Source organism: Salvelinus namaycush, chromosome 11 (genome assembly GCF_016432855.1).
Source record: "Salvelinus namaycush isolate Seneca chromosome 11, SaNama_1.0, whole genome shotgun sequence".
Lineage (NCBI taxonomy): Eukaryota > Metazoa > Chordata > Actinopteri > Salmoniformes > Salmonidae > Salvelinus > Salvelinus namaycush.
Window position 1 is genome coordinate 26,428,011 of NC_052317.1, and position 19,140 is coordinate 26,447,150.

Genomic DNA, 19,140 nt, shown 5'->3' on the forward strand with positions numbered 1-19,140 from the left:
CTCCTCTCCAGCAGTGTGTGTGTGTATGTGGGTGTGTGTGTGTTTTGGTATAACGGCACATTTTATCATACTGTCTCTTAGGATGAATATTTAACACTATCATAACAAGATCAGCAGTGAATTGCATCTGAACTGTAATAAAGAGCATTGCATTACCTTTTCAGCGTGAATTGTGTCCAATTGGAGTATAATTGCCTGTCCAATCAAGTATGAGAAAGTTCTCTATCCAAACTATCATGTAGGCCTATAGTTGGAGCCTATAATCATTCATGTCATTATCAAGTCTTGGGATTTGGTTCAAAAGCGTTACTTTCTTTCTGTCTGTAGACTATATTACTGCAGGGGTGCGCACTGGGTAGGTAGCCAATCAAATGCTCACTTGCGGATTAGTTTTGCAGACGAGGATGGGTATTGAGGGAGAGACAGGCACAGCAATTCACTCACTCTATTTCACTATCAGTCATTCTTTTGGGACAAGCTGCAAAGTAGCCTATAGCAGCAATGGTCTACATCATAGTATAATAATATCCGTGGTTTTGAATTCTGCCCTTGGCATTGCGGAGGCAGCCCGGTGTGAGTGAGCGAGATCGGAATTCAGGTCCAGGTTTGGAATTTACAATATTATATCTGACGTCGTTGATAGAAGAGAAGAAGGGGTTTAAGGAAGCGCTCAAGATCGAAAGCCTTGCGATTGGTTGAGGTCAGGTAGGAATCGGGGAGCCGTTCGTTTAGGGAGCCGTTCGTTTAAAACCCCGTCCCCGTATGCCTTGCGTTTAGACGCAAATTAATTTTCGTCTATCCATGTTCAAATCGGGCAACTACCCCATGGCGGCGGATACTGCGCCCACCACCATGCATGGGAGTTGGTTCAACAACACAGGCTACATGGAAAACAATATGCCCGTGGCGGTGGAGAAACCGAAGAAGGCATTTTACCTGGTCAGAATGATGTCTCTCAACAACAATAAGAAAGGGCAACAAACCAAGCATCAGCAAACCAACCACCAGCATCACCAGAATAACAATATGCCCTTCATGATACACTGTCACATCGGAAAAGAGATCAAACACATTTGCAGCAACTGCAGTCGCGGGAACGAAACCCAGGACGGTGAGTAGTCTAGCTGCATATGGATGCATTATGCCCATATATACAGTCATTGATTGTGGCACATAGTCTTGCTTCATCTCTGCTGGCCATCAAACAAACGCTGGTTTCATTGAGCACGCTCAATAGGGAGGGGAGGGCACATGCGTTCTTGTTTGTCCATTCCGCAAATATATATCCTAGAGATATGAGGTGAAAATGTCTTGACGTATTTAATCCTGGTAACATCAATCACAGGCGCGCAACAATTCCAGTTGAGGCTTGACTGCATTGCTCTGTGTAATCGAGGAGGCTATGCTCTGTAGGCTACCTTCTTTACCATATTATTTACACTGCCGTCATTAGTAAATCAAAGTTTATTGGTGGCGTTAACGGATTTGAAGCTGTTATCGCAGATGGAGCTACAAACAACCATTTCACTGCAACAGTGCATTAATGCCTTCTATATATATATATATATGAGCCATGACTAGAATACACGAAGAGGGTGAAACGGCTTGTAAACATTAATTAAAGTGAAGTGTTCAATGACTATGTACATTGGGCAGCAGTCTCTAAGGTGCAGGGCAGAGTACTGAGTAGTAGCCAGCTGGGAACAGTGACTAAGGTTCAGGGCAGGGTACTGTGCTAGTCGTGACTCTAAGGGTCTGATGGCCTGAAGATGGAAGCTGTTTCTCAATCTCTTGGTCCCAGCTTTGATGCACCTGTACTGTCTCAGCCTTCTAGATGGTAGCGGGGTGAACAGGCCGTGGCTCGGGTGGCTGAGGTATTTGATGATTTTCTTGGCCTTCCTGTGACACCGGGTACTGTAGATGACCTGGAGGGCAGGCCGTGTGGCCCTGGTGATGAGGATCAGCATGGCGGAGGTGTTGTTGCCTACCTTCACCACCTGTGGTTGGCCCATCAGGAAGTCCAGGACCCAGTTGCGCAGGGAGGGGTTCAGACCTTGGTCACTGAGCTTAGAGGGCACTATGGTGTTGAAGGCTGAGCTGTAGTCGATGAACAGCATTCTTACATAGGTATTTTTCTTGTCCGGGTGGGATAGGGCAGTGCAATGGCGATTGCGTCGTCCGTGGATCTGTTGGGGCGATATACAAATTGTGGCGGGTTAGGTGGAGGTAACATGGTCCTAAACTAGCCTCTCAAAGCACTTTATGATGACAAAAGTGAATGCTACGGGACAATGGTCATTTAGTTCAGTTACCTTCACTTTCTTGGGGACAGGAAAAATGTTGTCCCCACTTGCTTCAAGATGTCCACCAGACCGGGATATGGCGAGATTGAATATGCCTGTAAATACTCCAGCCAGCTGGTCTGTGCATGCTCTGAGGATGTGGCTTGGAATGCCGTCTAGGTCGGCAGCCTTGCGAGGGTTAACGTGCTTAAACTACTTACTCACTTAACTCATTCTGTTGCATTAGGGACACATTTCAAAATGCAACAATTTGTAACAACATCCCATAGTGCAAAACTATGTGTAGTGGGTCAAACAAATGCATCATGAAAAACAGGCAGCTACAATGTATTATTTCTGGCAAAGAGCGGTATGAAACGATGTAGCAGCAGCTACAGTAGAATAGCTACAGCTACAGTAGAATAGCTACATGGCATTGTAGACTTAGAGAAATTATATTTGTGTAGTGTGTTTGACAGGTATTTTTGGAGCAGGTTCCTGGTGTGGTGTAGAATTGGCCAAGAGCCTGCTCCCCCCCCAAATGCCTGACTCCACTACCCAAAATCCTCTCCTCCTACTGAGTAGCACCTGAAGTGGTCATTCTCAGTCCCCTGCTGTGCTGTTCCACTCTACCCCACCCCACCCTAACCCTGCATGAAGCCAATATGATTATGAGGATGTAGAAAAACATGAGGGTCCAGTTTCCAGTACCCAGATTAATATTCGTTCAAGGACTAGGCTAAATCTGGCACTCTGGTTCTGGGTAACTGGCCAGAGGAGTATAGATGTGTTTATCAGGGAATACATGCTGGTAAAGAAACACTAGTGATGTAGTAGCCTACAGTCTAAAGCCCTTTTATCTTATTCTGACACAGTCTTTGTAGCTTTCTCTTGAGAGTTTTTGTTGAGTTGGAAGAAGAGTGTAACTTTGACTTTGCTGCAAAGTACTTTTTATTCATTTGGCTGCTGCTCACGCAATATGATGAGTTCTGAAGGATGTCTCGAGGATGTTTGGCACGTTAACGGGCAGCTATGGGAGCTTTCAGCAAACACGGATGAAAAATAAACTGTCACTTTCAATTTGCATCCATGTCTACAAGACTAGGAAGTGTGCGGCTGGCTGTTGTCTCAAATGCAGAGTTGACAATGGTTAGTGAATTCTGTTTTTCTTTTTGAACTTCATTTGAAACATCACCTGGATTCAATTAGCATTGAATTTGATCTATTTCTAGACAGAGCTGTGGCAGGATAGTGGCTATGAGGCGTCAGGCCGTGCATTTGAGTAATGGTCTGTGTTACTGGTTTCACTGCATTCATGTCCGCCTTGGTTCTGAATGAATCTTGCTGGAGCAGTGTTTCCTAAACTCAGTCCTGGTCATCCCGAAAGGGTGCACGTTTTGTTTTTTGCCCTAGCGCTACACAGCTGACTTAAATATTCAACTCATTAGTCTTTGATAATTTGAATCCGCTGTGTAGTGCTAGGGAAAAAAACAAATTGTGCATCCCTCAAGGTCTCCAGGACCTAGTTTTGGAAACACTGTGCTATACCATATAACCTTAACCCCAGTGGAGCTCCTGCAGTGATGTCATTTGAATTATGAACGCTGTGGTGGTGTGACACTGTAGTGACTGACGCACTGTCTCCTGTCCCCGAGCTAGAGGTCATCTCATACATCTGAAATACAGCCCCATGTAGCAACCAGTTATCACTTTTACAGAAAGTAGCCTAGTGATAACTGAAGTGGCAGATTGCATGGCTCTCATCAGGGCAGTATATAATATAATTATCACTATGGAACTGTTATAGGCCAGACTGTAGGTTGGTTGTTTATGGGCTTAATTACTGCTTCTGTAGCCTGTGTGTGTGATCATTTGGTGGGTGCTTATTTCCTATTTCACACATCTACAAGTGTGTATTATACGCATGTGTGAATGAGATATGCAAAAAACATTTCCAAACTCCCCGAGACATCCTCCGAGAGTGGGGTCACGGCCAGGGTCAGCCATTTACCAACAGAGTTGTGTATATTGTAGCGTACAGTAGGCTACAACAGTAGACTGGGATCTGTTTAGACAACCTTACCCCCCTGTTGTGTTGACTTGGATTCAGCATGCTTCTTGAAAGACTGCATTGCTTCATCTTTTTTTAAACCGTCAGATTGAGAGGCAGGGGAGAACATGGCCCACTTCTTTAGTGGTCACATGATCATTGTCTTCTACTTTTTTTTATCTGCCGTTTTGATAGACTTTGATTTATTCACAATGAGTTTATTTATGCTGTAGGCAATTTAAAAAAATCTCCAACTCTTTCTGCCACGCTCATCTGACTTTGGTATCCCCAATTCCCCCGCATCATAATACTTTTTAGCAACTGTTGGTGTCTCAACTTACTGTTACTAGTTGAATACACAAGGTGCAATTTTAAAAATGTTGTTTTTTTGGGGCGATCTGAACTTGTAGTAATCATGGTCGAATTACTGACCGGGAGGCCCCCATTGATCATCAGATATCATATTCAAAACTGGTCATTTCTCTCCACCCCATGGCAAAATGAGTCTTGAAAGTGCATGAAATTATACTGAACAAAACTATTAATGCAACAATTTCAAAGATTTGACTGAGTTAGTTCATATAAGGAAGTCCGTCAATTTAAATTAATTCATTGGGCCCTAATCTAGTGGTCAGAGCATTGGGCCAGTAACCAAAAGGTTGCTGGATCAAATCCCCGAGCTGACAAGGTAAAAATCTGTTGTTTTGCCCCTGAGCAAGGCAGTTAACCCACTGTTACCTGGGCGCCGACGACGTGGATGTCGATTATGGCAGCCCCCAGCACCTCTCTGATTCAGAGGGGTTGGGTTAAATGTGGAAGACACATTTCAGTTAAATGCATTCAGTTTACAACTAACTAGGTATCTCCCTTTCTATATATTTCACATTACTGGGCAGTGGCACAGCCATAGGTGGGCCTGGGAGGGCAAAGGCCCAGCCACTGGGGAGCTAAGCCCAGGCTTTATTACAGATTGAAAAACTCCTCAGTTTCATCAGCCGTCCGGGTGACTGGTCTCAGACGATCCCGCAGGTGAAGAAGCCGGATGTGGAGATCCAGGGCTGGCGTGGTTACACGTGGTCTACAGTTATGAGGCCGGTTGGACGTACTGCCAAATTATCTAAAACGTTGGAGGCGGCTTATGGTAGAGAAATTAGCATTCAATTTTCTGGCAACAGCTCTAGTGGATATTCCTGCAGTCAGCATGCCAATTGCACACTCCCTCAACTGAAGACATCTGTGGCATTGTGTTTTGACAAAACTGCACATTTTAGAGGCCTTTTATTATCCCCAGCACAAGGTGCACCTGTGTAATGATCATGCTGTTTAATCCGCTTCTTGATATACCACACCTGTCAGGTGGATGGATTATCTTGGCAAAGGAGAAATTCTCACTAACAGGGATGTAAACAAATTTGTTCACAATTTGAGAAAAATAAGCTTTTAGTGCATATGGAAAAGATTCTGGGCCCTTAAATTTTTATTTCAGCTCATGAAACGTGGGACCAGCACTTTACATGTTGCATTTATATTTTTGTTCAGTATAGTTATACAATTTCTAAATGTTCTCTCCGCCCCATGGCAGCATGTCAAGTCGTTTGTCTGTGCCTAGTAGTTTTTTACCTACTAATAACCTATTCATTTATGGTGGAGCAAATCTACACTTTCCTTGTGGTGTAGTGCAAATTTAGTTCTGCTGTTGTAAAGATCGCGGGTCCCCCTCAACAATTTTTTTAATCACTGTTTGCACTTCCCTACTTGTCGTTTACCAAAGTAACCCCCTCTCTGGCAGGCCTGGGTTCTATCCTCTGCTTTCCCTCTGCGGAGTGTCTCTCTTTCAAGCTGCTCCTTTTCGCTCTCCACCTGGCTGTCAGCGGCAGCTCAATAATCCCCAACCTGTTCTCTCAAATCGACCTCACCCCCAATCTACTCACACGCGCACACACCCATAGAGACCACATGCTTACCACACCGCCCGCGTCACGTGTGCTGAAAAATACATCTACATGTACATCTTATTCAATCATCGCACCCACACTGCTCGCACACATCAACGAGCGTCTGCATTCCATGCGCTAAAATAGGACTTGGTTCTGTTTGACGCACTGCAAGTCCCACGTCTCCCATCTCCTCATTGGTTTTTAGGAGCATATACCCACATGGGTGATTTGAAAGATGAACTGAGGGCCACACTCCAGTCCAGTTGGTGGTGGTAATGCATCTTAAAGTTGGTTGCCAACTGCCATAACATCCAAAGAAGAAACCTGAAGGACTCGGTTTACCCTTTTATCTGTGGATGAATTGTTGGAGTAGAGGCCCTTTTGTATTTCAGGTAAAATAACAACCCAATGTTTCTATCCCAGGACAAATTAGCTAGCAACAGCAAGCTAGCTAGCTAAATTGCCATAAATGTTTAATGCTTTTTTTAATGTTCCCAAATTAATATAGTTGGTTCAGAGTTTGTTTTGATATTTCAACCTGCGTGTCCTGAGCGGATCTGTGGGTGGACAAAATCAACATGCGCACGCAAGTGGTGTGGTCAGCATACATACATACATACATACATAGTCAGTCCCTCTCTACCCTTACCTTTCCTTGGCCTCTCTCTCTTACATCTCTGAGAAAGAGATAATTTATGGTATTTCTTTGCGCATTGACTTTACTGAACTCTGGAGAAAATGAACATTGTCAGATGTACTCACCCAGCAACAATGTGCTTTCCCCTCCATTATACATTGTGTCTGCAGGAACTCGCTCTTTTTCACTCGGTCCACTCATCCAAGTGCCTATGTATTTGTGTCATGATGTGAACAGTACGAACTTGTTACTAAGTCTAATGGTTTTAAATTACTGTATTGTCTGGAAACTCGCTTGCAGTAGGTCTCTTACAGAGAAGCAGTGCAAGGTTAAAGAGGTGCCTAGTTATTCTTCTTTTGTTGTATAAATGGTTACAATGTATATCGCACTGATGGAGTTAAGAAAGGTGGGTGTGGCTATATGTAAAGACTAAATTCCTTGTAAGTGTGGCTATTTGAAACTATTTGTAAACAGTTGGAATTTCTTGCTTTGAATCTTGAGGTTTCAAAGGGTCTCTCTACAACTGAGATTGGCTGTTATAGACCCCCCCTCTGCTCTCTGTGATGCAATTTCTTCTCTGATGCACCTTATGTCTAAACCTCTTTACAGTGAAATGATCTTGATTGGTGATATCAACTGGTGTTTGTTAAAGCCGGTGTCTGATGTATTTTAAAATGTATTGTAATTCTATGAATCTTACCCAGTTGATTAACTCACCCACCTGCCCAAATCTCAAATGTCCAGAGAAATCTACCCTGATTTGATATTGACAAACGTTCCACGTAAATATTCTGCGGTTGGTGTTTTCTGTAATGATTTAAGTGACCATGTGTGCTGTTGCTGTTGAAAATACTAAGGTTCCTAAAACAAACCCATGCTTAATTCGTAAGATAAGAGTTTTAATGAGCAGGCTTTCTTCATGATTTAAATTTTTTTTGACTGGAGCAAGAATTGTGCTTATTCCTGATGTGGAAACTGACAGGAAATTCTTTCATGTTTTTTTCCAAATAGTAAACAAACATGCCCCATTCCACAGGTTGTGAGATAAAGGGCGAGATAATCAATGGTTTTCTTCTGAGCTGTTTTGTAGTATGCGTAAATATAAATCTAGCCTGGGCTAAGGCAAGGAAATCATGTTCTGATGCTGATTGGCTTCTTTTTAGGTAGATATGAAACAAGTGTTAATCTCTTCTCAGGAAGGCCAAATCTGACTATGTTATGTCTGTTAGACTTAATAGCCTTCCAAAACATTCAGGCTGTCTGGTCAAAGTAATGTTAATGAATTACCGTCATGTGTATTGAAGGACTCTGTTGCTGTATATGACAACTGAAATGCTGAATTTTTTCAATGAGCACTTTTTGTATCATCAGGTAGGCTGTTTGATTCAGTGTACTCTCTGTACAACCCTGTGGATGAACTGGTGAGAGCTGGTCAAACTTCTTGCTTTTTGCCATTCTCAGTGCAAAAGGTACATAAAGCTGTGAAATCCTTAGATCAGAGAGAGCCTGCAGGTCCTGATTCTTGACCCCTGATTTTAATTTTTAAGTGGCAGCTGATTTCACAGCTGAACCACTTATATCTGTTCAATCTAACCCTGGAATGTAATGAAATGCCAAGGATCTGTAAATCAGCATTTGTCTTACCACTTTTACAAGTGGGTTATCCAACTCCTTTTAAATAATTATAGGCCAATCTCAAAGCTGTCACCCCTGGCAAAAATACTTGAAACACTTGTTAGTGAACAGCTAAAATAGTTTTTATATACTACAGTAACTCTATTTGAGCTATGTACCAATCAGGCTTCAGGAATAAGTTTAGCACAATTACAGCAGCCATGAAGGTTTTAAATGATATCACTAAAGCCCTTGACAAAAAAACAGCACTGTCTCAGTGAGAAAGTAAGGCTTTTTACTAGAGGTCGACCGATTAATCGGAATGGCTGATTTTAAATAGGGCCGATTTTTAAAATTTTCATAACAATTGGAAATCGGTAATTTTGGACGCCTATTTTGCCAATTTTTTATTTTTTTATTTTTTTTTATTTATTTTTTTATTTAAAAAAAAAATATTTTTTTACACCTTTATTTAACTAGGCAAGTCAGTTAAGAACACATTCTTATTTTCAATGACGGCCTAAGAACGGTGGGTTAACTGCCTTGTTCTGGGGCAGAACGACAGATTTTTACCTTGTCAGCTCAGGGATTCAATCTTGCAACCTTACGGTTAACTAGTCCAACGCTCTAACCACCTGCCTCACGAGGAGCCCGCCTGTTACGCAAATGCAGTAAGAAGCCACGGTAAGTTGCTAGCTAGCATTAAACTTATCTTATAAAAAACAATCAATCATAAATCACTAGTTATAACTACACATGGTTGATGATATTACTAGTTTATCCAGCGTGTCCTGCGTTGCATATAATCGATGCAGTGCGCATTCACGAAAAAGGACTGTCGTTGCTCCAACGTGTACCTAACCATAAACATCAATGGCTTTCTTAAAATCAATACACAGAAGTATATATTTTTAAACCTGCATATTTAGCTAAAAGAAATCCAGGTTAGCAGGAAATATTAACCAGGTGAAATTGTCACATCTCTTGCGTTCATTGCACGCAGAGTCAGGGTATATGCAACAGTTTGGGCCGCCTGGCTCATTGCGAACTAATTTGCCAAAATTTTACGTAATTATGACATTGAAGGTTGTGCAATGTAACAGGAATATTTAGACTGATGGATTCCACCCGTTAGATAAAATACGGAACGGTTCCGTATTTCACTGAAAGAATAAACGTCTTGTTTTTGAGATGATAGTTTCTGGATTCGACCATATTAATGACCTAAGGCTCGTATTTCTGTGTGTTATTATGTTATAATTAAGTCTATGATTTGATAGAGCAGTCTGACCTGAGCGATGGTGGGCACCAGCAGGCTCGTAAGCATTCATTCAAACAGCACTTTTGTGCGTTTTGCCAGCAGCTCTGCTATTTATGAATTCAAGCCTATCAACTCCCGAGATTAGGCTGGTGTAACCGATATGAAATGGCTAGCTAGTTAGCGGGGTGCGCGCTAATTGCGTTTCAAACGTCACTCGCTCTGAGACTTGGAGTAGTTGTTCCCCTTGCTCTGCATGGGTAATGCTGCTTCGAGGGTGGCTGTTGTCGATGTGTTCCTGGTTCAAGCCCAGGTAGCGGCGAGGAGAGGGATGGAAGCTATACCTTTCACTGGCAATACTAAAGTGCCTATAAGAACATCCAATAGTCAAAGATATATGAAATACAAATCGTATAGAGAGAAATAGTCCTATAATTCCATTAATAACTACAACCTAAAACCTCTTACCTGGGAATATTGAAGACTCATGTTAAAAGGAACCACCAGCTTTCATATGTTCTCATGTTCTGAGCAAGGAACTTAAATGTTAGCTTTCTTACATGGCACATATTGACATATTGCACTTTTACTTTCTTCAACACTTGTTTTTGCATTATTTAAACCAAATTGAACATGTTTCATTATTTATTTGAAGCTAAATTGATTTTATTGATGTATTATATTAAAATAAGTGTTCATTCAGTATTGTTGTAATTGTCATTATTACAAATAAATAAATAAATAGAAAAATCGGCCGATTTTAATCGGTATCGGCTTTTTTGGTCCCCCAATAATCTGCATTGGCGTTAAAATCATAATCGGTTGACCTCTACTTTTTACACACACACAAGGTGGCACTGATAGAGATGGCAGCTTCGCTTCTAGTCCTCAGGAATTTTGCAGTATTTTTTTTAATGTATTTCTTACATTGTTAGCCCAGAAAACCTTAAGTGTATTTACACGCAGCCGGGAAGTACTATTGGATATCAGAGTCGTCAACTTACCAGCACTACGCCCAGGAATACAACTTTCCCAAAGCGGATCCTTTGCACCTCCCAGGGCATTTGAACTGATTCCAGAGGCCGACCCGAAACAACGCTGCCGGAGAGGGTGCCGGGGCGGTCTTCTAGTGAGGCTTCGGCTGCGCGCACACCACCCACCGCTTCCGAGTATATTACTCGCTAATGTCCAGTCCCAAGTTAACAAAGTCGCCGAAATCGGGGCAAGAGTTGCTTTCCAAAGAGATATCCGGGATTGTAACATGCTCTGTTCCACGGAAACATGGCTAGCTGCGGACATGCTGTTGGAGTCCGTACAGCCAACAGGATTTTCAGGGCATCGCGCCGACAGGAATAAACATCTCTCCAGTAAGAAGAAGGGCGGGGGTGTATGTTTCATGATTAACGACTCATGGTGTAATTGTAACAACATACAATAACTCAAGTCCTTTTGTTCACCTGACCTAGAATTCCTCACAATCATTTCCCAAGAGAATTGTCCTCCGTTATCATCACAGCCTTCAATATCCCCTCGCAAGCGGATACCAAGACGGCCATCAAGGAACTTCACTGGCCTTTATGCAAACTGGAAACCATATATCCTGAGGCGGCATTTATTGTAGCTGGGGATTTTAACAAAGCTAATTTGAGAACAAGGCTACCTAAATTCTATCAGCATATCGATTGCAGTACACGAGCGAGTAACACGCTCGACCACTGCTACTATAACTTCTGCGACGCATACAAGGCCAGCCCTCCTTTTGGTAAATCCGACCATGACTCCATCTTGTTGTTTCCCTCCTATAGGCAGAAACTAAAACAGGAAGCGCCCGTGCTTAGGTCTATCCAACGCTGGTCTGACCAATCGGATTCCACGCTTCAAGATTGCTTCGATCACGTGGACTGGGATATGTTCCGGGTAGCCTCAGACAATAACAGTGATGTATACGCTGACTCGGTGAGCGAGTTTATAAGGAAGTGTTTAGGAGATGTTGTACCCACTGTGACTATTAAAACCTTCCCTAACCAGAAACCGTGGACTGATGGCAGCATTCGCAAAACTGAAAGCACCTACCCCCGTATTTTAATCCTGGCAAGGCAACTGGAAAAGTGGCCGAATACAAACAGTGTAGTTATTCCCTCCGTAAGGCAATCAAATAAGCAAAGCTTCAGTATAGCAGCAAAGTGGAGTTGCAATTCAATGGCTCAAACACGAGGCGTATGTTGGCAGGGTCTACAGACAATCATGGATTACAAAAAGAAAACTAACCCCGTCACAGACATCGACGTCTTGCTTCCAGACAAATTTAAAAAACTTCTTTGGACTTTGAGGACAATAGTGCCACCGACGCGGCCCGCTACCAAAGCATGTGGGCTCTCCTTCTCAATGGCCGAAATGAGTAAAACATTTAAACGTGTTAAGCTTCGCAAGGATGCCGGCCCAAACGGCATCCCTCGCCGCATCCTCAGAGCATGCGCAGACCAGCTGGCAAGGTGTTTACGGACATATTCAAACAATCCCTATCCCAGTCTGCTGTCCCCACATGCTTCAAGATGGCTACCATTGTTCCTGTTCCCAAGAAAGCTAAGGTAACTGGACTAAATGACTATCGCTCCGTAGTACTCTGTGTCAGCACGCACTGTCATCATGAAGTGCTTTGAGAGACTAGTCAAGGATCGTATCACCTCTACCTTACCGGTCACCCTAGACCCACTTCAATTTGCTTACCGCCCCAATAGATCCACAGACAATGCAATCGCCATCACACTGCACAATCCCATCTGGACAAGAGGAATATCTAATGTAAGAATGCTGTTCATTGACTACAGCTCAGCATTCAACACCATACTACCCTCCAAGCTCATCATTAAGCTTGAGACCCTGGGTCTCGACCCCGCCCTGTGCAACTGGGTCCTGGATTTCCTGACGTGCCGCCCCCAGGTGGTGACAGTAGGAAACATCTCCACTCCGCTGATCCTCAACACTGGGGCCCCACAAGGGTGCGTTCTCAGCCCCCTCCTGTACTCCTTGTTCACCCATGACTGCGTGGCCATGCACGCCTCCAACTCAAATCATCAAGTTTGCAGACGACACTACAGTGGAAGGCTTGATTATCAACAACGATGAGACAGCCTAGAGGGAGGAGGTGAGGGCCCTCGGCGTGTGGTGTCAGGAAAATAACCTCACTCAATGTCAGCAAAACAAAAGCGATCGTTTACTTCAGGAAACAGTAAAGGGAGCACCCCCATATCCACATCATAGGGACAGCAGTGAAGGTGGAAAGTTAAGTTCCTCAGTGTACATATCACCAACGAACTGATATGGTCCACGCACACAGTGTGGTGAAGAAGGCGCAACAGTGCCTCTTCAACCTCAAGAGGCTGAAAAAATGTGGCTTGTCACCAAAAACCAACACTAACTTTTACAAGTGCACAATTGAGAGCATCCTTTCGGGCTGTATCACCGCCTGGTACGGCAACTGCACTGCCCACAACCGCAGGGCTCTCCAGAGAGTGGTGCGTTCTGCGCAACGCATCACTGAGGGCAAACTACCTGCCCTCCAGAAGACTAACAACACCTGATGTCACAGGAAGGCAAAAAAGATAATCAAGGACAATAACCACCCAAGCCACTGCCTGTTCACCCGGCTTTCATCCAGAAGGCGAGGTCAGTACAGGTGCATCAAAGCTGGGACAGAGATAGACGCGGTTTTTCAATCTCAAGGTCATCAGATTGTTAAACAGCCACTACTAGCACAGAGGCAGCTGCCTACCTACAGACTTGATATCATTGGCCACTTTAATAAATGGAACACTAGTCACTTTAGTAATGCCACTTTAATAATGTTTACATATCTCGCATTACTCATCTCATATGTATATACTGTATCTTATCTATTGCATCTTAGCCGCTCACTGCTCATCCATATATTTTATACTTATATATTATTCCTTTACTAGATTGTGTGTATTAGATTTTGTTGTGGAATTGTTAATGTTAGATACTGCTGCACTGTCGGATCTAGAAGCATAAGCATTTCACTTCACTCGCAATAACATCTGCTAAACGTGTATGTGACAAATACAGTCGATCATGCTATACTGAGGCAGAGATTATCGAGCGTAGGTCTTTCTGAGCATGGTTTACTATCTGATAGAACTCAATTTGATGGGCTCATGTCTGTTAAATTGTCTTTCTGTAATGGTGTGCCCCAGGGCTCTGTACTTGGTCACCTCTTATTCACTATTATAAATAATTTAGACGTGCAACTTCACTTATGCTGATACTGTTATTTATTGTTTTGCCTCGTCTCTCACAAAAGCTTTACAGAACTTGCAAACTGCTTTTTATACTGTTCAACATACCTTGTATCAATTGAAGCCCATCCTCAATGCTGACTAAAGAAATTGTGTTTTCTAAAGCAAGAAATAAACCTCAATCTTTCACCTTTTACTACCTCTCAGGGCAATGAGATTGAGGCTGTAACCTCATATATATATATATATATATATGTATAAATTTCTTGGACTTGTAATTGACTGCCTTTAAAAAAAAAAAATGTAATTGCATATTCATAAAATTGAAGCTGAGGTTAGGATTTTATTTTAGGAATAAGGCCTGTTTTTCTTTTGAAGCCAAAAGGAAGCTAGTATCGGCTACATTTATGCCTACACGAGACTATGGTGATATTTTATGAATACTTCTGCTCAGTGTTTGTGATAAATTAACACTCTTTACCATGGAGCATTGAGATTTATTTAACTGCAAAACGCTTACGCACCACTGTACATTATATACCAGGGTTGGCTGGCCTTTAGTCACTTGTATACTTTTATTTACAAAGCCATTTTGGGTTCACTACCATCTTTTATTTGGGCATTTTTATTCTTCAGAAATGTGGTTGGTACGTGCTTCGTTCGCAGGACTTTATCCTGCTAACTGTTCCAAATGTCCGAACGGAATTTGGTAAAAGGGCTTTTATGTACTCTGTGCCATCGGCTTGGAATGCCTGACAAAATAGTTATAACTGAAAGAACTTGTCCCGATTTTCGTGTTTTTAAATCATTGAAGGATTTTGAGACTGATTCTTTGACCTGTCAGTGTTTTTAATTTGCTGTTTTATGATTTCGTTATATTCCTGTGATTTCTATTGTTTTTACTAGATTACTTGTAGTTTTTCATGTCGGTCTGTAATTGTGTAATGACTCATGAAAAATATATTTCAAATCTCAATGAGCCCTTCCTCGTAAAAAAATAAATAAAAATGGAAATGTGTTGAATTGCAGCAAAATTCTCTTTACTGCATGATTTTTGCTACGCCCCATGGGAAAATGTGTAGAATTGCAAGAAATGAACTATTTTAGGGAGCCCAAAAGGCTAGGGCCGGCTCTGACTGCACGTGTGGGTACGCAGGCCTGCGAGCCACTGAAGCCCTTCATGATGGGTTCAGATTTTGTATATACGCTAATCATGACTCCGCTGATTTCCAGAAAGTGCCCAGGTTTCTGTGTAACTTGAGTCAAGTATTTTCTTTTTTCTTGGTGGCGTTTGTCATGTTAGTTCTACTTCTCAGAGTGGACATGTGCGTGTATAGCCATTTTTTCCTGCATGTTCTTTATTTGTTTCTCTGCTATTGATGATGTACTAGTTTGAAATGGGGAAGGCCTGTGAATATTGTTATACTTTAAGATCTTTGATTGGTTGATCTGGAATTTGTTACAGGAAATAATCTTGCTGGTCATGTTAGCATAGTAGCTAAGTGTAACACATTATCTCATGGGAATAAGCTAACAAATAGGTTTAAACTTTCTCAAATGTTTAAGCACATTTTAATCCTGTTCAATGTAGAGTTGATACTTATGTGGATTACAGTAGCCTAGGCCTACAACACTGTTTCATCCGGACAAGTCTGAATGAGTCGCTTTTAATATGGATGCAATTAGCTTGAACATTGTCTTCAAATACTCCTCTTGATGGTATTGAAAACAACATCAAATGAAGAGAAAAGCTCTAGTGACTATAAGGAGCTTGTAAACAGGACTATTTCTCCCTGGCCTGATATTGCAGGTCTGTTTCTTGGCAAGCTAGCACAAACTAATCCGCAGCTTCCTGCTATTCAGATTTGGAATATATCATGCTAACACACAGGTCTATTTACCCATGCCAGATCACATCATTGAGGAAGGCCAGTTGGCATATCTTTATTCCTACACTGGAGTCTTATCAGAGACGCTTCAGTGGTTTTACTGCTGTTGAAATGTCATTTCTTTGATTTGTTTGAGACCACGCACAACAAATATGACAACGGCTTTAGCTATCTATTTCCATCTGTGGTCCCTGAATATAGCAGAATGCTAACTAACCAGCCACTCTTTCCATCTGTGGTCCCTGAATATAGCAGAATGCTAACTAACCAGCCACTCTTTCCATTCTGTGCCCCTATAGCAGAGGAGGTTGAAAGGCGGGCCGCAATGCGTTCCGAGTCCCTGGTCTCTGGCACACACACCCCGCCCATCCGCCGCCGGAGCAAGTTTGCCACTCTGGGCCGTCTCTTGAAGCCCTGGAAGTGGAGGAAGAAGAAGAGTGAGAAGTTCAAGAAGACCTCTACCGGTAAGGGACACACAAACGCAACAAAACACACACCGCCTGCTGTCCCTCAAAGTACCGCTCCCTTATTTACAGCCTCCTAGGTATATCTCCAGTCTTTAATCCTATATCCTCTATCTAAAAATGTCTGAATATTTAATCATGCAGTAAAGATTGAGCAACGTGCTGCTCTGAAATGATTTGCTGCTATTGTTTTTCTAAATGCATCAGGAAAATATATTTTCTTGTTCCGCGCTTGCCAATCCAGAGGTCTAACAGTCAGGGGCATGTGAAGGGCACACATTCTTCATTATACTGCACATGTCCCTGGTTTTCTACAGCATTTATTTACTACTAGCCATGGTGTGTATTCTCCTGACAATCTGACCTCTTCCCCTAACAATCTGACCTCTTCCCCTGACAATCTACTGCCCTCGCCTGACGATCCACTGCACATGAAAAGATTGGAAAGATGTGTTCTGAATCAGCTCCCTCACTTTGAATTTATATTGGGTCAGTCAGGTACAGAGCTGAACTCCTGTCTATATTTGGGTTCCTGCTCCTCCAGGCTCTGATGATGGCTTTGTTATCCTCTGTTCCCAAGAGTTTTCTTCCCTGAAGCTATGCTGGGTAGAACTGGATTTGATGGTGCTTTTGTTAGTGGTCAAATGTCCTATGAATGCAGTTGATCATTGATCAGTCAGTAATTCATTGAGCTTGGCAGTGATGCGATATGCACTTTGATGTTTTGTGTATTTACATATAGTAACTTTGTTGTAATATTCCAAACGGATATGGCAGTTTCACCATTACGGATTCTAGCTTTAAGGTTGAGGGCTGCTAAACTGTGACTGTCACCTTTCCTTCCAGTGCTCTAGCCTTGGGCCCTCAGCCTTGCCTTTCTATCCCACACTGACATGAGTGAACGCTGACACCTTGACTTTACAACGACTCATCACTTTCTGCTGGCCACCATCTTTTTCTCACACACAATTTGTATGCATAATGTTGACTGCATATGAGCCCATTTTTTTCTTCCTTTTTTCTCTTCCCTTTCTCCTGAGCGAAACAGAGCAGCAGAATTTAACAAAGGGAGTTTTTTTGTGTTAAATCAACAGTAAAACCCAATGGATAAGACTACTCTCTCTGTGTAGTATTATTTTGTTTAGTCTTATTCCTACTGTTTACACTAATGGCAGCATAATGGCATATTGTGACCTACTAGCTTTTCCCATTGGACTGGCTTCTGTAAGAGCTTTTCACTTCAGTCCCTTTCTACACTGAGGACGATTATTGTTCCAAACACTGCAGAGGACATTGTAGTTGGTTGTTTGGATACATATAGTTTCTTTGTTGCAAATGCATTTTATGTTAGGATGGCTCTGTGAGGAGTTGGAACCAGGGAAGGCTATATGGAGACTGCTGAGCTCATCATGACTTACAGCAGTGACCTTGGTTGCCCCCTGACCATTGATTGAGCAGAAGTAGTGCACCAGGTTTACTCCATCAGTCAGTTGTTCAAGGCCATCACTGACGGATGGTTGGAAGTGTTCAGTAGATTACACCGTAGCAAAACGTTTTGCAAAACCTCAAATCAATGATCTTATTGGATTAGTTCAGCTATTACCCCAAGTTTGTTCTTTTGTGGTTGTTCTTGTTTATGATGTTCATCATGATCATTGGGACTGTGACTGCAGGCAAGAAGCAGACAAGCTGCTGGGCATGCAGATGTTCTAGCCAGGTAATTGGAGAATGTGCATGTGGATTATGTATTCTAGTCAGGCAGATGAAGGCCAGCTCTGGGGGGCTATACTCATAACTCCAGGAGTGGGCTAGCCACAGTGCTCAGAGTCCTGAAAGCCTTGCCTCCTGTCCCTTCGGTTAGTCAGGCCACAGTGTTCTTATGGTAACATAATGCTATTGAAACTAGAGGTTCATGGATCAAGCTTTATTCCATGGGAGTGTGGGGCACTAATCTGGCCACTCCTGGGTTTGTTGTTCTTAATGTAGCCTATTGAAAATATGGATTTTGTTTTTAATGCCACTGAAAATACAGTACAAATATGCAGATTTTGGAATCCTTTTGTTTTTCATGTTCTGTAGACCTTATTTAAAAATGCTTTATACACCATGATTGGGTTTATGTTCAGGATGTACAGGGGTCCTTAGGCTGTATTTGTCTTGAGTCAATTAGTATTTAACCCCTTTTTTTGTTAGGGCAATCCTACATAAATCATGAGTAAAAATTTGCTTCACAAGTTGAATGGACTCTGTGCAGTAAGTGTTTTTAACATGATTTTCTTCATGTCTACCTCATTTCTGTACCCCACACATACAATTATCTGTAAGGTCCCTCAGTTAGGCAGTGAATTTTAAACACCAATTCAACCAAAGACCAGAGTGGTTTTCCAATGCCTCGCAAAGAAGGGCACCTATTGGTAGATGGGTAAAAAAAGGTTATTACACTTTGGATGGTGTATCAATACAGCCAGTCACAAAGATACAGGCGTCCTTCCTACTCAGGGATTTACAAGCATTTCGCTACACCTGCAATAACATCTGCTAAACACATAAAATTAGATTTCACCATGAGGCCAAAGGTGACTATAAAATAGTTAGCGTTTAATGGCTGCGATAGGAGAACTGAGGATGGATCAACATGGTAGTTAATCCACAATACTAACCTAAATGACAGAAGGAAGCCTGTACAGAATAAAAATATTCCAAAACATTCATCCTGTTTGCAAAAAGGCACTAAAGTAATACTGCAAAAAATG

At 42.3% G+C, this 19,140-nt stretch overlaps 1 protein-coding gene across 1 annotated transcript in view; it reads left to right on the top strand.

Moving 5' to 3' along the window:
* Positions 1-1,023: 1,023 nt before the first annotated feature.
* The window catches only part of LOC120055309 (phosphatase and actin regulator 1-like), a 54,059-nt gene continuing 35,942 nt past the window's right edge, over positions 1,024-19,140 (top strand). Inside the window, exons 1-2 of the mRNA XM_039003185.1 lie at positions 1,024-1,111; positions 16,223-16,387. Of these exons, the coding sequence (XP_038859113.1) occupies positions 1,027-1,111; positions 16,223-16,387 (250 nt within the window). The 5' untranslated portion in view covers positions 1,024-1,026. The remainder of the gene's footprint in view (positions 1,112-16,222; positions 16,388-19,140) is intronic.